The sequence below is a fragment of the Lepisma saccharinum genome, chromosome 12, assembly GCF_977018435.1.
Source record: "Lepisma saccharinum chromosome 12, izLepSacc3.1, whole genome shotgun sequence".
Classification (NCBI taxonomy): domain Eukaryota; kingdom Metazoa; phylum Arthropoda; class Insecta; order Zygentoma; family Lepismatidae; genus Lepisma; species Lepisma saccharinum.
This window is the reverse complement of record NC_139240.1, coordinates 48,951,871-48,978,238: the sequence shown is the minus strand read 5'-3', so window position 1 is coordinate 48,978,238 and position 26,368 is coordinate 48,951,871. Positions and strand designations below refer to the sequence as shown.

At 38.0% G+C, this 26,368-nt stretch overlaps 1 protein-coding gene across 3 annotated transcripts in view; it reads right to left on the bottom strand.

The window, feature by feature from the left end:
• The window catches only part of LOC145996048 (EGFR adapter protein-like), a 1,377,132-nt gene that overhangs the window by 1,072,554 nt on the left and 278,210 nt on the right, over positions 1 to 26,368 (bottom strand). Inside the window, exon 1 of one of the 3 annotated variants that reach the window (XM_083132263.1) lies at positions 14,116 to 14,411. The exons of the other annotated variants lie outside the window; for them this stretch is intronic. Within the exon in view, the coding sequence (XP_082988389.1) occupies positions 14,116 to 14,139 (24 nt within the window). The 5' untranslated portion in view covers positions 14,140 to 14,411. Of the gene's footprint in view, positions 1 to 14,115; positions 14,412 to 26,368 lie in introns of those variants that run through there. 3 annotated transcript variants of the gene reach the window in all.

Below are 26,368 nucleotides of genomic sequence, written 5' to 3'. Positions count from 1 at the left end.
TTAAAAGGGAGTCTATAGATAAAGGCCGGGCCGCGGTAGCGGTAGGGGGCGGTAGGTTAATTACCGCAGGGGCGGAGCCCGGAATCGGTGGGAAATTTGGACTCAACAATTTCAAACGACAATATCTCAACTTCAAACGGCTGTACATTCGTAAATACTTGTTTCCGCGCTCCAAGTTTTTGTTCTTCATAATTAGCATCACATAATGTTCATAAGAAAAAAACAAAAAACCCTCCGAAATCGAGGGTGTAGAATGGGATACCGAACCCTATTTCAATTAGTATTAATATGTAATGCAAGACGAAGTATTAAAAGTAGAGTAAATTCAAATTTAATGCAAACATAATACAGTATGTAACATTGTTATTCGTACACATGAAATTTTCGAGGAAAAAATGTCATATCTACTAGTAAATATAATAATTTTCATATGTACCTGGAAAATTAATGTTAATGAAGGTTTCACCAAAAAATGTCAATAAAAATGTATGTTCAAAGTGCATAAACAGAGCATATAAATAGTGTGATAAGAGAAAAACACGCTGTTTCATGCAACATTGTTATTCGTACAGGCAAGAGTTTCAATCTTCCTCGCATACAGCGCCACCGCTATTCGGGCGATTTCGTGCAGTTTGCAACTTCGTAACAAGTTTGAACATGCAGGCGCGCTCCCCGTCAAGCGGAATGCTGGCGTAGGTATTGTTCTAGGCCTATCGTCTATCTCTCAGCGTGTTCGAAATGGGCAAGGTGTAGGAACTTAGTTCCGATCTGAAGGATGTTATTATAAATTTGGCCCTTAGAGGTTATTCGTTAAGAAAAATTAGACAAACAGTCAATAAATCACACTCCACAGTTCAATACATAGTAAACAAATTTAGAGAGGAAGGTTCAACACAGAATGTGCCGAGAAAACCAAAAAGGAGACGGTTGAATAAACGTGATGTATTTTAAAACGAGTGCGAGAAAACCCCCGACTAAGTGTTCCTCACGACCGTTAGTAGAAAATGTTGCTGGCAAGATGATGTCCGATCAAACTGTCCGACGTGCCTTGTGGAAGCATGGATATCATGGCAGAATACCACGAAAGAGGCCTTATGTAAAAAAGGTGAATCGCAGGAAGAGACTTTCATTCGCGAAAGAGCACATCAACAAGGACCAGGAATTTTGGGATAGTGTCATATGGTCAGACGAGTCCAAGATTAATATATACGGGTCAGATGGGATAAATAGGGTCTGGAGAAAATCAAATAAAGACAATAATCACATTAACACAGTTCCAACAGTTAAACACGGTGGTGGGTCATTAACGATTTGGGGCTGTATGTCGTCCAAAGGTGTTGGTACCATCCAGTTTATTGATGGTATCATGGATGCATATGTCTATTTGGACATATTGAAGAACAATGTAAAGCAGAGTGCCTAAAAAATGGAGCTCAAAGTCCAGACTTAAATCCCATTGAGCATTTATGGGCAATTTTGAAGAGGCTAGTGCATAAAGCAGGCGTCAAGTTCAAACAAGAGTTGAAAACTGTTGTGCAAGCCGAATGGAATAAAATAAGCTCTGAAACATGTCGGAAACTGGTTAATTCTATGAAGAACAGGTGTCAAGCAGTAATTAAAGCCAAAGGATACGCATCAAAGTATTAGAACTGTCAGTAAATTTGCTCTGAATATATTTTTTTTCTTTTATATTATTAAGTGTACGAATAGAAAAGTTGTACAAAAAATGGCATGTTTCTCTTTCAGTTTCATATAATTTATTATTGTCATTGGTTATACAGAATTTGGGTAAGATTTTATGTTCCTAATGATATTAGTTATTGAATTGTAAAGAAACAATTTCAAAAGAGTGTATTTCCTTACAGATATTAAAGCATTTTCTTTGAAAATCCGTGTGTACGAATAAGAATGTTACATACTGTATGTAAGCTTCAGTGCGCCTTTAAAGATATCTAGCTTGACAAGCAAAAACTTGTATCACATTGTTCCCTGTTATACGCAATAAAAAACCGTAATAAAATGTGCTAAACGCAGTTTCGTAAATTATAACGTGCTTTTAATAATCATTTTCTTTTTAATTTAGTTCAGTATCTCCATCTATGGGCATTCATGCCGTTGCATTAAAACCGTTCAATATTTGTTTGACCATTGTTTAAGAATAACAGATTCAGTAGTGAATGGACACTGATCATATATATATATATCTCATGAAAATATGAATGTAGGTAAATACTATTTGAAAAAAGTTCTAGCAACTATATAATTTATAACAAATACTCACCTAAGCTGCAGAACCTGCAAATCTAACGACAATGTAGTTGCAGAAGCTACAACGCAAAGCTTAACAAGACAAGTCTGTTCATGTTCTGTCAGAAACTTCACCAGGCCACAATTAGTTCATCTCGGCTAGACCTCATAATAAATGTGACCTATCTGAGAGGCTTCACAGATGGCGCTAGTTAATGGCAAGCACGAAAAATATAACTGTGAATTCGTTACTTATTTTGTTAAACAGTTACCTATAACGCACTAAGTATAGAATTGTATCATTCTGAAAATTCAAAGGAAAGATAATATTTTTGTAAACAAGTTAGGTGTTTTAAGAAAATTGCATTTCTCATTTCTTTACGCAACGAAAGCTGTCCCATTTAAAACGTACCACTAGATGGCCGCTACTTGGCTTGCAAACTAAAACGCTCGCTGCAATACTGAGCAGCCAGAGAAAGTGAAGCCACTTTTGCAATTAGTTCCTCCTGTCCACAAGGGAATAAAAAAACACTTCTCCTACAGGTACAATATATTTAAATCGACTTTATTGCATCGTATAAAGCGCAATCAAAAACTATGTTTGTGGATTCAAAATTGAAATTAGATGTCTTTAACTGCTAGCCGAATCAGTAAATTACTCTTATTATTTCACGTAATTTTTCTAACATTAAAAATGCTTAGCACCTCAATGTCATATATAATGAAGGCCCAAATATTCACTAATATCCATTTCTTGTCTGGGATATGTTCATGTAATGTCAATATCGGGCAAGTATTCTTTAAAAGAAAAAAATATATACATTTATGGAGGAAATTATCGTAGGAAGGAGGAAACTATTTTTTATTTATTGCATTTTCATAGAGGGAGATTATTTCCCTAACATCTTCGGCTGTTATGCATTTGAAGCATCGGAACGAGTCACAACTCTCGAAGCAGCCAATTAACCAAGCGATCCGCTGACGTCATCTCAACCCAGAACCTACCGCTAAGCCCCTTGCTCAGGTTCTACACGCCCACTAGGCTCGCTAGACAGATTCGCGCAGTCTGCTGGAGATGTTCCGAAATAATTCGACTATACCTTACGTTGCTTTTCTCCCTTTATAGACTAATCGTGAAGAAGAGAATGAATGATGATTAGATGAAATCAATCAAGAGACATTCACTCATTAGAAGGTCATGACTCAAACCTGTAACCTGCGGTGGCTAGATCGAGAGTCGATCGTTCAATACCTTCGGCCACCTCGGTGGCAGGAGGACGGATTGCGAAAGTAAATGTAAGGATAAAGGCTAATGTTACGAGTGTCGATAAACTGAAAGAAAATTGAATTTTACGGAGCTTTTATACCGAAACGACACGACAGCCGCACGTGTCGCTCGAACTGGGCAGTTTTCTCAATACCGTACATATTTTTGAGCCACTGACGGAAATAGTTCAAGAAATCAGGATAGAATGTTTAAGCATATCTCACACTTACAGAGTAATTGTACACGAAGTTACAATACAATGGGATAGTTACAATTCACAACTGTCCGTGACTGTACGATATCATGTTATCTTTAAGTCCACTTGGGCTAATCAGGACTACAGTTTGACAATGTGATTCGTGCAATGTGCCTCCACCAGGTATCGAACCCGGGACCCCTTGATTACAAGGTGTGAACATCATGGATAGAATCGCATAGAACTCAACGAAACAACATAACAGTACTACACAAAGACTGATTGACTGATGTGGTTTCCACTATTGTCTAATCGCGAAGATGAAGATGAGTGATGATATTATGAAATTGATGAAGGGACACTCACAAAGAACATCCACGCCCTGGCGTCGTAGTGTTGTGTGATACCCACTCCGCCACGGAAGTCGGCAGTATAGCTACTACAAAAGGACGAAATATCAATGAAGCAGCCTCGTAGCACTGGCCAAAAACCTTATAAGCCATCCCAGTGTAGAATTCAAGCCAATGGTTCCCCTCCAAGACATTCAGTTATCGGATCCTTAGGTCGCGTGCGAATGACAGCGCTGTGGGTTTCAAAGCGGATTCTTTTGTTTTGCTGCAGAATATATCGCTCTGCGCCTCAATTTACTTCCAGGGTTTGAACCCTGGAACACGTTCAAAATCTATATCAACGGCACAGGCGTCGTCAATGAAGGTGGGGATGGGCTGTAGCCCCCGTGAAATGGTCTAAGTCCGCACAAGTATTCTACATGAGAAATCCTCACAATTGTATAGGCAGAACAAGAAAAAAGGCACACGAGCACAGAGGTAATAAGAGAAAATAGAGATAAAGAGAAATAAGGATAGAAGATTATAGATAGAGGAACAGAGCAAGAAAGCGAGAAAGAGGAAAAGATACACACAAATATCGAGAGAAATGATAGATTGAGAAAGGAAAAGAGCGAGAAAGAGACGTAAAGAAAGAGATTATACGTCAATAACATTTACTCTTTTTGAAGTGCAACTCAGTAACATTTACTCTCTTTGAAGCGCAACTCAGTAACATTTACTCTCTTTGAAGCGCTTTGAAGCGCAACTCAGTAATAACATTGACTCTCTTTGAAGCGCAACTCAGTAATAATATTTACTCTGTTTGAAGCGCAACTCAGTAATAACATTTACTGTTTTTGAAGCGCAACTCAGTAATGACATTTACTCTTTTTGAAGCACAACTCAGTAATAACATTTACTCTCTTTGAAGCGAAACTCAGTAACATTTACTCTTTTTGAAGCGAAACTCAGTAACATTTACTCTTTTTGAAGCGAAACTCAGTAATAACATTTACTCTTCTTGAAGCGAAACTCAGTAACATTTACTCTTCTTGAAGCGAAACTCAGTAACATTTACTCTTTTTGAAGCGCAATTCATGCAAAGCTAACCTTTTTGAAAAGTAACTCAACCACAGTTACTCTTTTGGAAATGAAACTCAGTTATAGTTACCGCTACTACAAAAGTAACTGCAAGTAAGTTTTAGCTACGTTATTCTAGATAAGCTGTAATTGGTAGATCGTGTTGCGTGCATGAACTGCAAATGGATTATTATTTTCATTACTGACGGCCATCTACAATCTTTTACACTAATTTTCATTACATTAGAATAGTTTAAATATTAAAATATAGAGGGAGAAAATTCAAAGTAACCCTTTCACTTAAAATGCTGATGTTGCACTAAACATTTGTTAGTAACAATTGTACGTATAAGTGTTGAAAAGTACTTAAAGTAGTTGTTACTTGAAAGTAACGCCGGCTACTTCGTACAGGCAATCCGGTAGCTGTTTATCCTGTGAACCACACATCAATAGTGTGCTGCAAACTGAATACTAACAAACATTTGCCGTACTTCCGTTACTATCCCGATAGCTTTAGTTCTTGCCTCCCAGCATGAATTTTCGACCTCTCATAAAGACTGACCAGTCACAGGACTTGCATGCGAAAGTTATATGCAGAAAGGAAATGTGCCCGGATGTTCACATGTTGAGAGTGGCTGCCGCGAAACACGCCTTGCATATATATCTGGCGGTAACCACAGTGAGAGTTTTAAATAGACTGACTGGAAAGCGAAGAAGAAGCGAGGATTTTGCAGCCTGTGCCTTAATCATCGCTTCTTGGAATTGCCATCAACAGTCACATGGGCTGATAACAGTAAGAATGACAAGTGTACAAAAAAGGTGACGGAGTGATAGTTGAACCTGAGTTGTACGTTTGTCAAGGTGAAGAGAAAATAATACGTACAACTGAGAATTACTTACAAATAAGATATAGATACCATGTCATATCATATTTGGTTTTAAGAGTCTTAGTAATAGGATGAAAATATTAGAACAGTTGTACTTGTATAAAACAATTAATGGTGTTTTAGACAACAGCTCCTTTCTCGGTCAAATACAATTCAATATAAGAAAAAATAATCTGCGTAATAGAAATATTCTAACTTCTAAAATTTCAAAAACTCAGAAATATAGAAACTCACCAATAAATAGAATGTGTAACAATTACAATATCCTTGTTGCAAAAAACCAATCTGTAGATTTTTCACTTCCATTTGACAGATATAAAAGAATAATAGATTCAGTGCTATAGAAAACTAAACTCTGATAGAATATAGATTGTTTAATATAAATATTACCATTTACACTTTTTTACAGTATGCAATACTTGTGAATTACGTACGTATAAACCTCTTGCCTAAATATATGTACATAAGTGTATATATATATCTCATGTGTTACGTATGTTGTATGTTATATGTATTGTACGTGAATGAATGAATATGTGTTTGTATATTTCCATGTAATTTCTATTGTATTAATCAACACAGTGTACGCCTTCTGTAATTGGAGGTTCAATCCTCTGTAGAAGTGCAAGCATAAATAAATAAAATTATTAAAATACTGTAATTGTATCTGTTTTGAGGAACAAAATACACAGGTTATTTCTGTCATAAAGTGGTAAATAAACGAATCTAAAAGTTTGGTTCTTAAATACATTACATGTGCCACTTTATTATTGAACACTTCGATACTTCAGTACTACTACAGTAGACAATAGTTTTGTGGTTTTACTACCCACATTTTAAAAAATCGTCTAAAATAGCATTTCTTTTACTAATGACTGTGCAAAGTGTGGTATAAGCGATGCCTAAATCTGCAGTTTTAGTTCCATGTGGATTAGCGCCCACTTCAGGTATAAATTTTTCTTTCTCGTCAAGCGTGTAACTTTTGCTCTTGCTGTCCTCCATGGCCGACCAGTAGCAACTGTCACTTCTGTGACATTGTTGTAGCTTGGTTACGTACAAATCAACTGTATTTTATGAAAATTAGTACGCATAACACCGAATTACGCATAAACGCATTACGTACAAGTAAGATTTAATTAACCCGTTTTAAAATTATATTTTGCCGGGACAAAACAGAATTACGCAAAACTGAGTAACGTAAAAGCAGTTCTTGCATTCCTCTGTTCTCTTTCTGCGAGGCCTCGTTGGCGTCCTCGCCTTGTAATCAAGGGGTCCCGGTTTCGATACACCGTGGAGGCACAGTGGTTCGGATCCCACTTTAAACTGTAAGTCCAGTCCCGATTGGCCTTACTGTGCATAAAGTGGACTTAAAACAAATGCCTGCCTGTTGCTTTCGACTTTCGTTTTATTGGTTAGCGCGTACCACGTGACCATACATCATGGGAACGGTATCCATTGACGATTTAGTTAGTGTCCACTACACTGGGTTCGAAATCCGGGCTAGATACGGGTGTTCTGTGTGTCCCCCTTCTACAAATTCATCAAATCATCACTCATCCTTATCTTAGCCAAAACTGGCAGAAATGCTAAGAAAAATAAACCCAATGAATCGCTCCGCTGTGATGTGGCAGATGTGAATGTGACAATGTCTCAAGCAAGAGTTCAAATTCCCCTCACCTCTCGCTATAATACACATTTTACCATACATTTTAAATTATTTGTAGTCAAGTACGGTGTTATGATAGTAATTTATAAGTTCGAATCAGTGTTTTGAAGTTCATTTTGTTAACAGTGAAAACAAGTACGGTATCATCACCGTAAAGTTGCGGAAATTTTTAACGGTGCACAGACGTTTCAAACTGTAGCAGAGACGTGACACGTTCTTTGGTCAAGAGAACATGATTTAACTAAAAGAGCAAATAATCAGTTCACGTGAAAGACTCGAAAGCATTCGCGTGATGCCTCTCAGGGTATGGGGTAATATCTCTCTGTTAGTTCGTCAAATAAAAATCAAAGTAAAATTTACACTAAGAAAAAGGAAGTATATTTTACTTCTTTGCAAACTAAATTACATGCCTAACATATAATCCATTTCACTCAAAGAAATTAAACTTCTTATAATTCAACTTGATCACTCCGAGCCTGAACTTCAAAGTCAAGACAAAAGACAATCGTAATTGCAATGGTAACAGCATTTACAAGATAAGTACATACAGGTTAGTCATATCCTGACATTATCAGTGATAGGTAAATTACAGAAATTAAGATTAAAGAACAATAAATATTTGCACAAGAGAAAAGATAATTAATAACAATAAATATTAGTGGAATGGGAAAGGACGTATCAGACGAATGCAGAATGACCAGTACACGTGGTGGCCTGGTAAATACTTCACTAATAGCAGCATGTGTGTTCTCGTTGAGGGCTCGTCTTAATATGTATTTTATTACCAACATGCACTCGCGAAAATTTCATTCTCGCCAGAGAAATTACATTAAGAAGCCTGAAATTGTTATACACGGTGCTTGTTTGCTTGTTCCACTACTGCACTAGAACTGAACGACACACAAATCCAGGGATAGCAACAGTGCTCGAAGTGGAAAGGGAATGCGTAGGACGTATTTAGGGGTGGGGTCCCGGGGATCCGGACCCCCCTTCAAAATAATTTAAAAAGTATTAAAATTTAATAATGAAAATATACTTGTTTAGCTCTTATTGTATAATCAATGATTATAATATCATCTGAACTTATTGGAATACAAGGATTATCTTGAGATCATACGACTTTGAAGGACTAATAAAAGATTTATGGTTGCACACTACTAGTTATGATAATATGCATAAAATATTAATCAGGAACTTTACTTTCCGCTAACTGGATCTAACATTCTTTTTTTTTATTTGATATAAATTCAATTCTTCATGTATTTTACATTAATTTATTGGCAGGAAACTTGTTTTTATACAAACTATGCCAATCTTAACTATAGGTAAGCTAGATAATGAATACGTGCTCTTATATCTCTATTCTTATACCGCATTTTTATCTATTCATGTAATAACATATTTTTAAATAAATTTACATATTTTAACTAGTGAGAATTTAATTTAATAGCTATAATTATTTTAACATTATTATTATTATTATTCCTGAGGCACTTGGTTCGGACACTCCGAAATGTATTTCTAGATACGTGCCTGGTTGAGTGCAGTGGCGTGCCCATGATTTTCGAAAGGGAGGGGTTATGTATACTTTTTCTTAGTAGTCAGCCCTCATTTTGTCATATTTTCCTACCCTTGACATTCTTTTTTTTTTTTTTACGAATACTGGGCCAAAGTAGGGAGCTATAACCACCAGCAACCCTCCCTTGGGCACGCCCCTGGTGGAGTGGTATTCCCCTCTCCCGAAGCCGACCTCCTTGGCAGAGTGGTTAGCACAGAGCGTTGTGAGTGCCTATTTATCGAGTTTATCACCCATTAGCCAAAAGTAGCAGAAAAGAGACGTTAAATAACCTAATTGAATGAATCAATGAACCAAACCCTCTCTCAGCTTTCACTGCAGCCGGTACGTGAAAATGTTTTCCATATTCAGTCATGCTCCCTTTCGGGTAAGAGTCGGGCCCCCCGTGGCGGAGTGGTTAGCACATCGCGCTACGTATCCAGGGGTCCCGGGTTCATGGATGTTCTTTGTGAGTGTCCCTTCATCAATTTCATTTTATCACCACTCATCCCCATCTTCGCAAATTAGCTAAAAGTGGTGCAAAAAGCGAAGCAAATTAATCAATCTTTCTTGTAAGAATCACTGTTCATATCGACTAAATTTGTAGTTTGTTAAAATATACTTGGATTCCCTACTTGCCTTAGTTTCTTGGGTGTCCGGAAGGGGGGGGGCAAGGGGGGCCGTGCCTCCTAGAAAATGAAAGTCAACCAAAATATTGTATATTTGTCACATATAATTTCATTTCAGCCACAATAACATGTGTTAATTATTGCATGAATATGATAAATTCAAATTTAAGCATTGTTTTTTGAGGGAACAACACTATTATTGGGGAAAATGTACCTCGTTTGCCCCCCCTGGAAAAAAAATACCATCCTTGCCACTCCCTGGAGAAAATCCTGCAGACGTCCATGCTTAGTTTCTTAGAATGTTTAGAATTACAGCGACTCGCATTAATATTCAGACACGATACTCTTTCTGTATTTCTTCACGATATGTCGAAATTAACAAAATGTAAACGGCGGAGAAATCTATGTCAAAAGTTACATTCGTCGTACTTTTATTGAACTTATTTTGTTTGTGTGTCAATAAAAAGAGTTGATTTAATTCTTGGGGACTTTGTGATCGTGAATGCCTTCTGTTCCTGTTCCGCAGCCAGCTACCGATCCGCTAGGGTAAGGGGTAAGAACAACGCGGTATTACTTCCTGGCTATCACAGCTGTTACTGCCTCCTGACGGAAGGGCGAGAGAAATGTGGCAAGGAAACAAAACACAACGTTCGAGCAACGACTGCTATTTTATTTGTATCTATGCAAAGGGTTCTGGCACGGGGAGATTGCACAAAACATTAAATATATGTAAGAGTATCGTGGGTGACATATAACAAAACGTTATGAAAATAAAAACAGGATGGATTCCATACACAAGAAAGACCGGACAAGGTAAAAAGGCGAAAGAGCTGTATGCCAGTGATGTGCGTCTACGAGTAAACGATAGTCTACATTCTACACGTAGACTACTTTATACACGTAGAGTACGTAATCTATGTAAACAACATGGCGAAAGGTGATAACTTAGCAAAGGGCGCCATGGAATTAAAAGAAAATTATTCTGCGTACCAGTTGCTGATGTGTGAGGAAAACTTTTCATACTCTTTCTTCCAAATTCGAACAATTTCTCACCTAGGAAGAAACCTAATACAGGAAATATTCTAGTGTTTTATTGGAAAAAGACCACTGTTGCCTCACGACTGCCATCTGTTGTTGTTTTTTGAATACTATTTATCTTCTTCCATAGTTGATAATAGAAGAGAAGATACATTTTTGTTAGGATTCTTTACATTTCGTTAGGAACCAGTATAGTTGAAAATTTCACTTTCCTTTCATGAAACCCTTGAATATTAATTTTAATGCACTTTAGATTGTCTACGTAGTCTATGTAAACTACAACCCAATGTAACCTACGCGTAGATTACGTGTAGACAACGCATGTAGACGTAAACTTATAGTCTACGGCAGACACATCACTGACAATAAGTTATTTGCCCGCACACACCCAAATTTCCTCAACACCCTCTTATTTGCGTTACAAAGAGGCAGTTTATCGTCTTTTTGGTTCTAAACTTGCTTTTACACACCCTCTAAATACGAACTTACACCCCCGCCCCCTGTGATGCAGATGGAAAAATTCCATGATACAAACAGAAAAAAAATTTACAAAGATTGAAATTAAACGAATGGAAGAATCAGAAGAAGGGGCCAATGGGGTCCGACCTCCCAAAAAGAATTAGATACGGATCATATGACTGAATCGACATACCTAAGACTATCTAATACTGCACACTACTGCGTATAATAATTTGCATGAAATATTTATTAGTCAGGAACTTTACCTTTCACCAACTGGACATAATATCCTTTTTGTTATTCAACAAATATTCTATTTTCATTGTAATTTTTGACGTTAATTTCCTTGCTATGACAGTTGTTCTATACAGATTTTAGCGGTTTTATCTGCACAAGCTAGATAAATAGCACGTGCTGTATCTCTATTATTATACAGTCTTGTTACCTATTTATGTAAAAACAATAACAATGCTAATTAATTTATCTATTTTAGTAATTAGCCCCATCAGTCCCCCTCTGCGTACGCCAGTAATTCCTGTATTTTATACTCAATTCTTTCGCATAAAATATTAACAATAACAATAGACAAACGCAGTTCTTACCTCGGTTATTCAGTTTGAAACAAAGTAATTGAACTTTATTTCCGTTCGTTATTAACATAAAAATAACGAGCTTTCTGCTTTTTTGTATTTTTTTAAAATATACGTAGTCATTTCCAGAAAGGGAAACCCATGGCTACCGGCTATCCAAGCCAAGAACAATGACTCCCTACAATTTAAGCAATGTAAAGAAAGCTAGACGGTTGTCTAGTAATGTTCTCACAACGGTCATGCTCTGTTTCAGTGGCGGAACCACAGTGGGGGCAGGGTGGGAGACGGCCCTGGGCACCGAACGATCTAGATCAGGCATGTCAAACACGCGGCCCTCGATATATTTTTGTGCGGCCCCTTTGCTATTACCTGTTTTTAAGTAGTATAGAGCCTTCAGATGTAGTAGTTGCTAAAATATCTGTGTTCCACGATGTTCGTTCTTTCGAAGACAAGATCTCCTTGTTTTTCAGCCCTGTTTACGACTGACGTAGAAAAAGGGGCAACACATTTGCAGATGGAAGTAATTGAAATTCAGTGCGACTCAACTTTGAAACAAAAGTACAACGAAGTGGGTATCCCTGACTTGCCTGCACGTTTTCCAGAAACCCGCAAATTTGCGTGTGAAATAATTTCCATGTTCGGTAGCGCTTACCAGTGTGAAAAACTTTTGTCACTCGTGAACTGAAACAAGTCACCAACGAGATCCAGATTATCAGACGTTCATCTTAGCTGTGTTCTGAAAGTAGCTGCTTTAAATAAGATGTCTCCTGATATTGATAAGTTGGTGGCATGAAGCAATGATCAAGTTTCAATGAATGTTCAATATACTTTATTAAGTGTTATGTTAGTTATTCTTTAAAATAAAGTATTAACTATAGCCTAATTTAATTTTTTCCTTGCGGCCCGCTGACTATTTGGCCCAGTTCAGATTTTGAGTTTGACATGCTTGATCTAGATGAAAAAAGTTGTAAAATTTATTGTCATTCTGCAGCTGCCAGTTAAGAGAATGTGCCAAGTAAGATAGGAGGTATTGATTGATTTGTGTTTTTTAAGTCTACTTTATGCACAGAAAGACTAATTGAGACTGAACCTATAGTTTAAAGTGGGATCCGGACCACTGAGCCTCCAGCCTCCACCGGGTATCGAACCCAAGACCCCTTCATCACAAGGCAACGATGTTACCACTACACCATCGAGGAGGCACAAAAGATGTAAATGATATAATGCCATGGCGTTCCGTGAAATTATTTGCGCCCTATTAAATTAATATTGATTTCAGCCTGCAAAAAAATTGGATCCAAAATTTTATTTCTCCCTTCGCTCGCCCTTTCTGTTTGCTCGCTGTAATGCATTGTAAATCACCAGACAGCGAAATAAGACTTGTCTTAATTGATTTTGTTTTAAATGCATGAACAATTGTTTGGAGGAAAGGGGGCGTTCATATTTGAGAGACAATTTATGTAATTTTTGCTGTGTGAGATGGATGAATTGGTTGTGTAGGATATAATATGTATTAAATAAACTTTGAATAGCTACGTACACAATTTAGTGTCCACGCCACTCCACGTTGCATATATGTGAAACATATATCGTGCATAAAAATTATGTTAATGTAAGAAAGAATTATATTTGGAATGCATTTATCAAGCATTTCCGGTCTTTCAAAAATAGTTCATTTGCTTGTTTTCCGTTATTAATGTGAAATTGAACGTGTTAAGAAAATAATTTAAATAAAGCAAATGCTTTAGCAGAAACTTCTACCCCCTTTTTGCGTAATTTACGAGGATGTCTTTGATACTACCACTACTAATAGAAATAATAATGTTGGTCTTGAGTTCGAATCCCGGCTTGGGCATGGATGCCATCACTCATCCCCATCTTCGCAAATTAGCCAAAAGTGGCACAAGAAGCTAAGTAAAATAAAGCAAATCAATAATAACAATGATAATAATATAATAACACTAGTAACATTATTGTTATTAACATTATTATTACTATTATTATTATTGGTACGTTTATCCTGGTACTTGCCCCCCCCCCCAGACAAAAATTCGTGGTAGCACCTCTGCTCTACTTCCAGCTATGGAAAGGAAAAACACGTGACGAAATAATGAACAAGATACATAATGCAAGAGATAAGTTGAAAATAACTTAAAGGTTGATAACACTTACATCAACGAATTCAACTGCGATCATTTTCGGCGTACATTTCCACACGACAAGCACCAAGGGAATCCAGCTCGTATTGTAACAATGCACATCTACATAAAAACACAACACTGCAACACAAGATCTTGACGACACACTCAAGACAAACAAATGCACTATTGTGCATCCGCACAGGGCACCATCTCGCGAGCAAACCGGCGTCGCGTCCACAAAAAAGCACGTGGCACACACACACACGGTGTCTGTTACGGACCCATTCCACGCTGCAAGGCCTTTTGTAGCTCTTGCATCTAATCCACTGCAACTTGGCTGTCACTTGTGAAGCCGGTAGACACCCCGCCCCCTTTCCCCGCTCCGTCACGGGCAGGTTCTGCAACAACAGGTTTCTCCCCCCTTCCCTTACCTCGAGCAAGAAATCACCGGCAGTGTTGCCAGCAGCATTGATATGTATCTACACCTAGGTTTATTTTAGTACTGCCGTTGGAAAGAATTTTGAATTTCAAAGTTTACTTGATGCACAGACAGGCTAATCTTGATTGGTGCTACACTTTAAAGTGGTATCCGAGCCACTATTTGCCTCCACCGGGTATCGAAACCGTGACCACTTGATTACAAGGCGACGACCTTGTAATCGTGCAACAGTCTTACCAACTGCTTTATGGTATGGAAAGAATTTGAACAGATAAGCATGAGTAACATGGGAGTCGGGAAGAGTGGGGGGGGGGCAACAGGTCAGTCGACCCCCCTGGAAATTAGCATCTTTCATTTCAAGTTACAACAACAAAAAATCAGAAAGCTTGTTATTATATAATAAAATTCAGTTACTTACCATTCGAATTCGAACACAACAAGCAAAGGGTAAAATGCAGGAAACAGGTTACATTGTCATACTTCACACCATAATTATGTATTACTTCATCAATTCAATCTAATCGTCAACCATCCTCATCGTCGCGATTAGCCAAAGATGGCAGAAAACGACGCTAAATGACAACGTGTATTTGATTATTGGTATTTAGTGTTGCTTTTCTGCCACTTTTGTTAATCGCAAAAATGAGGATGAGTGATGACATGCTGATGAAGGGATATTTACAAAGTACACCCATGCCCAGATGCCCAGGACGGGATTCGAACTCTGGACCCCTGGCGTTGTAGGTCGCTGTGCCACTCCGCCACGGAGCTCGGCTTAACATGTTTTTATTAAAACGAACACGAAACAGGGAACAATTCATTACATACGGCCATTAGCAAGTCATTTGTTATTACCACGATATATTAGAAACTACTGTTTATTCTGTGAAGTTATTTCCACACCAACGATCTTTCCTTTCGTAGCTCATATTGGAGCACACATAGAAAGCAAAAGTCGCAGGGACATTACTAAACAAGTGTTGGCAACACTTATAACAGGCAGTGGTGCCATGCAACAGGGCATTGTGGGAAGTTTCAATCAAATGGCTTTTAAACAATCATTCGGATCCCATTGTGACAACACCCACTAACGTTCATCTTCCAAGGAGGGATTTACACTTGCTGCTGAGACAAAACTGGCGCAAACAAGTTCCAACTCGCACGTCAAGAGAAGCAGAACGGAAAAAAGAAGAAAAGGTTATGCACGGAGGGATTTAATAAAGGTAATATACGTACGAGAGGCACCGGCAGCGAAAAAATAACGATCTCGCTTTTTGTTTACTGTGGGAGAAAGTGGTGTGATTTTTCAGGATGAGATAGTGTGTTGAATTTTATCTGGTTGCGAAGGCAATGCGATAATGGGCTGCATGTTCTTTGCCTTGTTTTTTCCAGTGAAGTCAGCGAGACAATAAAGCAATTTGTTTAGCTTCTCTCGACCAGTATTTTTGATTCTTGCAAGTATAGGACACAATGAAACATAAAAAGTAATTTTGACTACAAGGGAATCAAAGAGTCATGGGTAGCATTGATAAGCACAGTATCTCTTGAATTTGAATTTTATTTTCTTCCTTTGACCCTTGATTAAATGGGCATGGAAAACGTCAAGATACATAATGAAATAATAATTAGTTTAGTCCATCATCAAAAAAGAAGACACATTGTGTAGTACATTACATCAATACACCAAAGTAAAAATTGAAAAATACACTTCATTACACTACAACAAAAATAAAAAAAATTATCATTGTTGTATGATTGAAATAAGAATACAATTACTAGGATACACACAGATTCGTGAACTAAACGCTTATATCTGTGTGGGATTTCAGACCGAAGCGAGAAACAAGCTACGCACGTGATCAGGGTGCGGATTTTTGCCTATTTGCCTTTTTTAGTCCTTTGTAGTAAAACATAGGCTTTAATGTTTTAAGTTCGTTTCGTGGTGTTTCAAGTCCGAAGACTCATTTTTATAGCGTTTATTAATGCCTATTTTGAGGGTTAGCACCTATTTTGCTTAATCGTGCATAAAAATTGCCTATTCTGCAGTTTCTGTTTACTTCGGCTTTTTTTAGGCGACTTTGAACTGACTGAAATCTGGTATTCGCAGATTTGCGGTTCGCAAGGGATGTCAGATCTTTGGAAATACCAAATGTCCTGGACAACCTGTTGGTGACTCATACTTGGACAAAACTGCCCACCCTTTTTTTTTTCTACTTGAATGCTTGTAGGAGTCAATCAGTACTCATTTGCTTTGTTGTGTGTGTGAAAAAAGGGCGCCCGCTGAGGAGGCAGGGGAGACACTTGCTTCCCCCTGAGATATACCGAAATTTTGAAAAGGAGTGCCGTGAATGACAGAAAATTTATGAGAATTCTCTTAGCTGGGGAAAAGCATCACTCCACTTCTCCCCCTTTAAACACAGCTGAAAGCCCCCTCCCACGTCGAGAAGTTGTGTTTAAAAATGCCAAAGCAGAAGGTGATCAGAAATGTATATATCATGAAATTGATGAAGGGACGGGCACTCACAAAGATCAGCCATGTCCAGGTCGGGATTCGAACCTGGAACCCTGGCGCGCGGTGTGCTAACCATTCCGCCACGGAGGACGGCCACTCCGAAACGAACCTCCGCAAATCAATGGAACCTTACGTACCAAAGTTACACGGCATACTTCACGTGTCGCTCGGACTCTTAACACTTTCTCGGTCAAGCGCCGTGTTTTGTCTTCTGACGCAAGCGCGGAATGCATTGTTAGTTAGGCTAAGCTTGTTAGGTTTAAATCTCTTTATGAGCCATTCCATGTGAAGGTGGGCAATATTTTATTCAAAGTATCACTTATGTACGAAATTAAAGAGAAAACTATATGCAGAATTTGGAATTATTTGATTTGGTTCATTTTACTTGGCTTTTTGTGCCACTTTTGGCTAATTTGCGAAGATGGGGATGAGTGATGATGTGATGAAATTGATGAATGGACACTCACAAATATCCATGCCCAGGCCAGGATTCGAACCCGGGACCCCTGACGTCCTAGCGCGATGTGCTAACCACTCCGCCACAGGGGGCGGCAATTTGGAATTAACAAATATTAGTTTCATGGCTTTTAAATAACATATTGTTTGAAGCCTATTACATTTTATGGCAGAAGCAGGATTTTATGTGTGACGTCTCCACTTAATTTAGTTTCATTACCATAAGAAAACTAAATTAATTATAATTTCCTTCTAATTGTCTCATTGATAGCTTTTATATCTTCTGAAGTATCACACTTCATTTCTGACACAAACCTTAGTTTGAAGAATCTATTTGTGATAACATTCATAGCCTTTGCATTGTTTCATAATCCTACCAAGTAAATAATGTGCATTGTGTCACACTGGTTACAGGCAAAAAAAAGGGCTCATTAAAAAGTATATAGTAATATTTTTAGAAACTAAAAGCATCTAAATGTCGAATAAAGTTTGCTTTGTGAAACTAAAATTGTTTCAGTAAACCCATACATTTCACAGAGTTTTCTGAAAGACACACCCCTCACAATTGGGAAGAAATATATTTTCTGCAGCTGAAAATTGAGATGGTGGAGAGATATTCTGAAATGAAATAACTTTTATCGAGAAAAATAAAATTACCCGAATTGATAGAGAATATATTTAAAGAATGAATGTAAATTTGTCTGAATGTCACATCCGTCACAATGGAATTGTCCTAATATGAATACACTACATTTAGCATAACAATGGAAAGCTTGTAGGCTGACGGAAGCGGTGGAACAACCGAGAAACGGATTAAGCGCGAAACCAAAATTCAAAACAGGAATAACCTCGAAAGGAACAACCGCGAAACGGATTAACCGAGAAACCAAAATTCAACACCGGAATAACCGCGGAAAGAACAACCGCGAAACGGATTAAGCGCGAAACCAAAATTCAAAACAGGAATAACCGCGAAACGGATTAAGCGCGAAACCAAAATTCAACACCGGAATAACCGGGAAAGGAACAACCGCGAAACGGATTAAGCGCGAAACCAAAATTCAACACCGGATTAACCGCGAGAAGAACAACCGCGAGACGGATTAAGCGCGAAACCAAAATTCAACACCGGAATAACCGCGAGAAGAACAACCGCGAAACGGATTAAGCGCGAAACTAAAATTCAACACCGGATTAACCGCGAGAAGAACAACCGCGAAACGGATTAAGCGCGAAACTAAAATTCAACACCGGATTAACCGCGAGAAGAACAACCGCGAAACGGATTAAGCGCGAAACCAAAATTCAACACCGGAATAACCGCGAAAGGAAAAACCGCGTAACGGATTAAGCGCGAAACCAAAATTCAACACCGGAATAACCGCGAGAAGAACAACCGCGAAACTAAAATTCAACACCGGATTAACCGCAAGAAGAACAACCACGAAACGGATTAAGCGCGAAACCAAAATTCAACACCGGAGTAACCGCGAAAGGAAAAACCGCGTAACGGATTAAGCACGAAACCAAAATTTAAAACAGGAATGACCGCGAAAAGAACAACCGCGAAACGGATTAAGCGCGAAACCAAAATTCAACACCGGAGTAACCGCGAAAGGAACAACCGCGAAACGGATTAAGCGCGAAACTAAAATTCAACACAGGAAAAACCGCAAAGAGAACAACCGCGAAACGGATTAAGCGCAAAACCAAAATTCAACACCGGAATAATCGCGAAAGGAACAACCGCGAAACGGATTAAGCGCGAAACTAAAATTGAACACCGGATCAACCGCGAAAGGAACAACCGCGAAACGGATTAACCGCGAAAATTCCACTTTCACGCTTTATCCCTTTCGCGGTAGTTCTGGCGACCCGCCTGACGTCAGAAGGCGAAATGTGGCGCTTGACCGAGGTGTTCGAGTTTTGTGCGATAAGCGAGATGCAAAAACGTGGGGGAAGAAATCAGAAAAAGACAAAAGAGTTCCAATTCGGTAATCAAGAAACAGAACACAATCCCAAGATCTCGTTGCGGAGTGCGCATGCGCGCTGGGAGCCAGATTTACGACTAAATTCGGTCACATCCATCTTGTCGCGTCAATTAAATATGTTGATGAGATGTTCCCTCGCGGAATCTTAAACGAAGGAAAGGAATGGCACAAGGAGAAAAGGGGAGGGGGGCTGAAGGACAAGAAACGCCACGAATCTGGTACCAGACCCACTGGAGTTTACATCGATTTCAGGAATCATAATTCTTTTTTTAAAAAAAAAGAACGTAACCATCTGCTACTTCTAGGCTCGCTGGACAACTCCCCAGGGGATTCAACAGGTAGTTTTCCCTCCATTTCTTTGCGAAACGACCAGCGACGTCAAAAGAATCTGCAGAAAGAAGTTGGGACTTGCGGTTGTGATATCTAATCGCCGCATGCTCTCCCCCCACAGGTAAGTAACCAGTTTCCAGTTGGTCGAAATGATTGGTTGGTCCTTCCATGTCCACCTGCAGCTTGTTTGCATTTGTACCGGTTTTATTGTTGCTTTACGTCACTTTCCTAACTCACTGGGTTGATCGCGACGGGCAGGATGAATGGTGAAATGAAACGTGCATGCCGAACCGAGAATTTGAACCAAGGTCTCCTGGCTTCTATTCTCATCCTGTCTCTCTTTCTCTCTGTTTTACTCTGGCCTTATTTTTTTCTTTTAACTCTCGCTTTTTTCCATGACTACGGGACGCTTTTCTTCTTCTCTGCACTCTGTACATTAGGGTGGAGTGAATTTTTTTCTTCTTGAATTTCGAAATGCCTGTAGTCAGAAAAGTTGCATTTTGGTATCAGATAGTCAAATAAAAAAAATCAATATTTCCACTTATTTTAGCGTATTGAAAGATACATGGAGAATTCTGGATGTGATGAAATTATATCTTCATATCCGCCTTTAAAAGCAAAATGAGAAAAACTCAGGAACCTCATGTTTCAGAAATTAGTTAAAGTGTTTCCCACCAAGTGGTAGGAATTTTGATGAAAGCTTCATTGCCATCAGTGTCACATCAGCAAGTCGTTGCAAAAGTGGAAAAAACTTCACGAGCACTGTCGAAATCTCTTAAAGCCCTTTAAGCGTAGACAAAATGAAGAAAACTAGAAGAAAAAATTGCATTGTATTGCTCACTTGCTAACTCTACATTGTTTGATATATCGTGTTGCAAGTGTAAAGACTTTTCAACCTGTGTTTGTTCTAGAGAGAAGAAAGTACCTATTCAAGAAAGAGAATTTCTTTTGGATCAAAGAACAACGAGAAAAATGTTCATTGGAAAAACTGATTTAAAAAAAATCCAAAGAATTGCAGAAGAAGCAAGCAAGAAAAGCTATTGAAGAAGCAAGACTTTAGAAACATTTGTCAAGCTGTAGTGTCAATGCTGCTACTAGTCGTACTCAATCAAGTCCATCAAGGAGGAAGAAGGTTGAGATACTGACAGCGACACGAGTAAAGTACTTAAAAAAACCAAATCGGAAATGCCCTCCACTTCAGCGAATTCCTCATTAACCTCAAACGAAACTCAAATGCGGTTGCCTCTTAAGAATTTTGCTAGAGAGTGTGACAGACATAGCATATCTGACAGAAGTGCAGCTAAAATTGCTAGTGAAGTTCTTCAAGATGTAGGTGTTATTAGTGATGCAGATGTTTCTGAAGTGATAGATGGGAGCAAGGTTAGAAGGGAAAGATGTAAAGTCAGGAAAACAGCTGCTGATAGTTTGGATGCTCTGACTGGATTGTATTTTGATGGCAGGAAGAACCAGAGAAGAATTAATGAGAAGAGAGGAGTAAAGAATTATGATCGCGTCGTAACAGAAGAGCACGTGACTTTAGTCCAGGAGCCAAATTCCAAGTATATAGGACACGTCACTGTATCACTATAATAAATGAGATCTTGAGCTTCTGTGCTAGGAAGGAAATAAGTATGGACGATCTTTTAGCAGTTGGATGTGATGGTACAAATGTGAATACAGGAAACAAAGGAGGAGTTATTGTTTTACTCAAAAAAGAACTTGGTAGACCCCTCCAGTGGCTTATTTGTTTGCTGCATATAAATGAACTCCCAATGCGCCATCCCTTTCAGAATATTGATGGATTCACAACTGGTCCAAAAGCTTTTTCTGGGGAAATAGGAAAAGCTCTACGAACTTGCGAAAAACAACCTCTTGTGCAATTCGATCCAATAAATGTTCCTTCTTCTTGTCAGCTTGTTGGGAATGTTGACTTTGAAGACTTAAGTACTGATCAGAGGTATCTCTATAATTGGTGTATTAGTGTAAGAAATGGACACTGCAGTGATGAATTAGCGAATCGCAAACCGGGCCCATTAAACCATTCTAGGTGGCTAACAACAGCTGCAAGACTGCTAAGGTTGTATGTATCGACTGATAAACCCTCAAATAATTTGACAACTCTTGTGATCTTTGTGCTGATGGTATATACACCAGTGCAAAGAGATGGATTTATCTTTTCAACTATCAAGTCAAGGGCATTGATGAAAACATTTCACACTAAGAAAGAATATAAGTTGTAAAAGTAATTAGTATTACGATATTGGGCTATATGTAAATGTAAAAGTTTAACATTGTTACATATTTTGGGAACTAATGGCTACTTGGGTAGTTTATTTTATGTATTTCGGTAGCACAACTTTATGGTTGTATTCAAGTATCTATTTTTTGCACTTGTTTACTTAGGAAACAGGGTATTCTGTGTGTCAGTTCAGGAAAATAAATAAAAAGTTATAATTTTCGGTGAGTAAATGCTGATTTTCAATATGAAATCTTCAGTGACCCTGGGGCACCACTAAAAATTAATTATTTTTTCTGAAATAGTTAGGGTTAATTAACTGTATAATAACACAGCTTTTCCCACTACAGGCATCTTCATTTCTTGAAAAAAAAAAAATCGCCCTATATTTTCACTCCACCTTACTGTACTTTTCATTCTTGCTCTGTTTGCCTTTATAATCTCTTCTTTCCATAGGAGTGCGCAGAGCCAGGGTGCGAAATTCCGGCGGGGACAGGGGGAATTCTCCCCCCCCACCAAACTCTTCCGGGGGGGAGAGTCTTTTATTACAATAACAAACATAAACAATTAGTTTGGAATTCGAATATACTTGACTGGAATAATATCGAAAACATACAAATAGAACGAACAACAAAGAGCCTCATCTCTAAGGACACTGAACCCAGGCAATCCCCAGAACACAGAAATTAGACAGACTTGTTATTTCTTCTTTCATCGCCCTTCGTTAGCAATCGCGAAGTATATAAATATATTAATAAAACACATAATGGCATTTATATGTGAATTTTATACAGGAAACTAATACTCCCTCTGTCCATAATTATTGTCCGGTACACTTTTGTTTGTTGTCCCATAATAATTGTCCGATAGGCAAACTGTGACATTGGTGTATACAGAAGAAGAAAATTAAGCACGGGAATGAGCCATACAACGTTACTACTCAAGGATCAGTACAAATTGGCCAATCAAGTATCCAAAAGAACATAAATAAAAAGTCACAATTTTGGCATACCGGACTATAATTATGGGACAGAGGGAGTATTATCTTCTTAATGTGTCTTAATTTTTGTACCCCCCCTTAGGTAAATCATTGTTCATAGCATCAGTAGCAGTGATGTGCCGTAGACTATAAGTTTACGTCTACATGCGTTGTCTACACGTAATCTACGCGTAGATTACATTGGGTTGTAGTTTACATAGACTACGTAGACAATCTAAAGTGCATTAAAATTAATTTTCGAGGCTTTCTTGGAAATGAAGAGAATCTTATTTACAACAAAATTTCTCTTCTCTTCTATCATCAACTATGGAAGAAGATAAATAGTATGCAAAAACAACAACAGATGGCAGTCGTGAGGCAACATTAGTCTTTTTCCCATAAAACACTAGAATATTTCCTATATTAGGTTTCTTCCTAGGTGAGAAATTGTTCGAATTTGGAAGAAAGAGTATGAAAAGTTCTACTCACACATCAGCAACTCATACGCAGTATAATTTTCTTTTAATTCTACGGCACCCTTTGCTAAGTTATCACCTTTCGCCATGTTGTTTACATAGATTACGTAATCTACGTATATAAAATAGTCTACGTGTAGAATGTAGACTATCGTTGTTTACGCGTAGACGCACATCACTGATCAGTAGTACATTAAAATCTTCAATTTGGAATTACACTTTGAATGGAGGACAGTTGATATAATATATTGTAATAATTGACACATTTATTGACATTGTATATATATATATATATATATATATATATATATATATATATATACACACAGTGTGTGTGTGTGTGTGTCCCCGTCTGGCTGCCTGCTCCTTCCCCCTCACCAAACAGCGTAGATTTCGCAAAATCCTTGATGAAACTTCAGTCGGGAAAGAAAAACCTAATTTTATTTCACTGTTTTAGTTTCATTGCATTCATGGGTTTATGCATATATATATATATATATATATATATATATATATATATATATATATATATATATTATATTATATATATATATACACACACACACACACACACACACACACATATATATATATATATATATACATGCACAGCAACAAAGAGGCACCATAACGAAAAAATAAATTGTCTCTGAAATGTGCCGCGCTCCTTAAACTCCAAAAATTTGTGATCATGTATTTAAGACAAAACTGTTTAGCAGAAAGAGTCTGAAGTACTTGGTAGTTATAGCTTCTCTCATCTCTCTCTGGCATTTTACAATGCATTACAGAAAACAATAAAATTGCGAGCGAAGCGAGCAAGAAATTTTTTAGATCCAAATTTTTGCAAACTGAAAATAATATTGTTTTAATATGACACAAAAAATTTCATGGGACACCATGGCATTCTCTTTTACAATTTCCTTTAATTTAGATCGTTCGGCACTCAGGCCCAACTCCCGCCGCCCCGTAGCTACGGCTCTGAACTTGACAAGATTGGAAGAAAAGGAGACATTGCGAGCAAAGCGAGGATTTTTTTTAAGAAATGTATTTTTATTTGTATAAAATTTGATATTGAGGATGGCAATTGCCCCTTTGTGCACCCCCCATCCTCCCCGACAGTGCTCTTGGCCGTCTGGAAGAAATAATGCAAGAGTATCTTGAATATCCTTTTGTCCTGCTACTCTTAGATTTCACTAGTTTTGCTGTCTTTTACCTCAATCAATTACCCCCCCCCCCGAATTGATTTCTGTACAAGGTTGGGGAGGGGCAATGCCCTCTGCCCCCTGTGGTTGCAATCGGCTTGAAAATACTTGACTCTCTTTAAGGGTATAATATCTTTTAATAACGGCGATAAGATTCCTCCAAACTAAATTTCTAGGTGAAAGTCTAATAATGTAGGGACATGAGTCTCAGGAAGGGGGCAAGGATGGCCATACCTCCCCCTTAGAAATCGGAAGTCAACCTAAAAGTATATACTCCCTCTGTCCCATAATTATTGTCCGGTACACTTTTGTTTGTTCTCTCTTAATAATTGTCCGATATTCAAACTGTGACATTGGTGTATACAGAAGAAGAACATGAAACAAGGGAATGAGTCATACAACTTTATTACTCAAGGATCAGTACAAATTGTGCTTTCCATCTGCCTCTTCGTCTGTCATTCCTGTACTACCATTTTGGCATACCGGACTATAATTATGGGACAGAGGTAGCATTTCACACGTATAATTAATTTGATTTCAGTCACAGTAATTTACATCAATGCGATAATTTCAAATTCAAGTGGTGTTTATTGAGGGGGCAACACTATTATCGAGGTAATATGCCCCATGGAAAAATACCTTCCTTGTTCCTCCGTGGTAAAAAAAATCTGCGGACGTTCATTATTACGGGGGCAATTGCGCGTGCGCACGCCAATGCTTCTTTCATCTTCTTCATCTTACTTTTTAGATTTGTCTCGTTTTACTTCTCTGTTCTCTTATCTTCCTCTGTCCGACTTTAACTCACTTTTTCTCTTTTCACCCGCTTTATCTTCTCTCTCTCTCTCGATCTCTTTCTCTCTTTCCTCGCCTGCCCTCTATAAATTTTCCTTTCTCTTTTTCTGTCTCATTTTTCCTTCTCTCTGTACTTTATCTTTCTCTATTCCTCTTTAGCTCTCTTTTTCTTGCTCTCTCTGCTTCGTCTCTTTAATGAAAACCCTTTTAAAAACTATTTTGCTTCTATTACTCCTTAGCTCACTTTTTCTTGCTTCTATTCTTCTTTAGCTCACTTTTCTTACTTCTATTCCTCTTTACCTCACTTTTTCTTGCTTCTATTCTTCTTTAGCTCACTTTTTCTTGCTTCTATTCTTCTTTAGCTCACTTTTTCTTGCTTCTATTCCTCTTTAGCTCACTTTTTCTTGCTTCTATTCCTCTTTAGCTCACTCTTTCTTGCTTCTATTCCTCTTTAGCTCACTTTTTCTTGCTTCTATTCCTCTTTAGCTCACTTTTTCTTGCTTCTATTCTTCTTTAGCTCACTTTTCTTACTTCTATTCCTCTTTACCTCACTTTTTCTTGCTTCTATTCTTCTTTAGCTCACTTTTTCTTGCTTCTATTCTTCTTTAGCTCACTTTTTCTTGCTTCTATTCCTCTTTAGCTCACTCTTTCTTGCTTCTATTCCTCTTTAGCTCACTTTTTCTTGCTTCTATTCCTCTTTAGCTCACTTTTTCTTGCTTCTATTCCTCTTTACCTCACTTTTTCTAGCTTCTTTTCCTCTTTAGCTCGCTTTTCTTGCTCTCTCTCTTCTTTGTCTCTTTAATAGAAACTTTCACCTTTCTTAATAAAAGAAAGGTTTATTAAAGATCTATTCAGTAAAATATCCCCTACC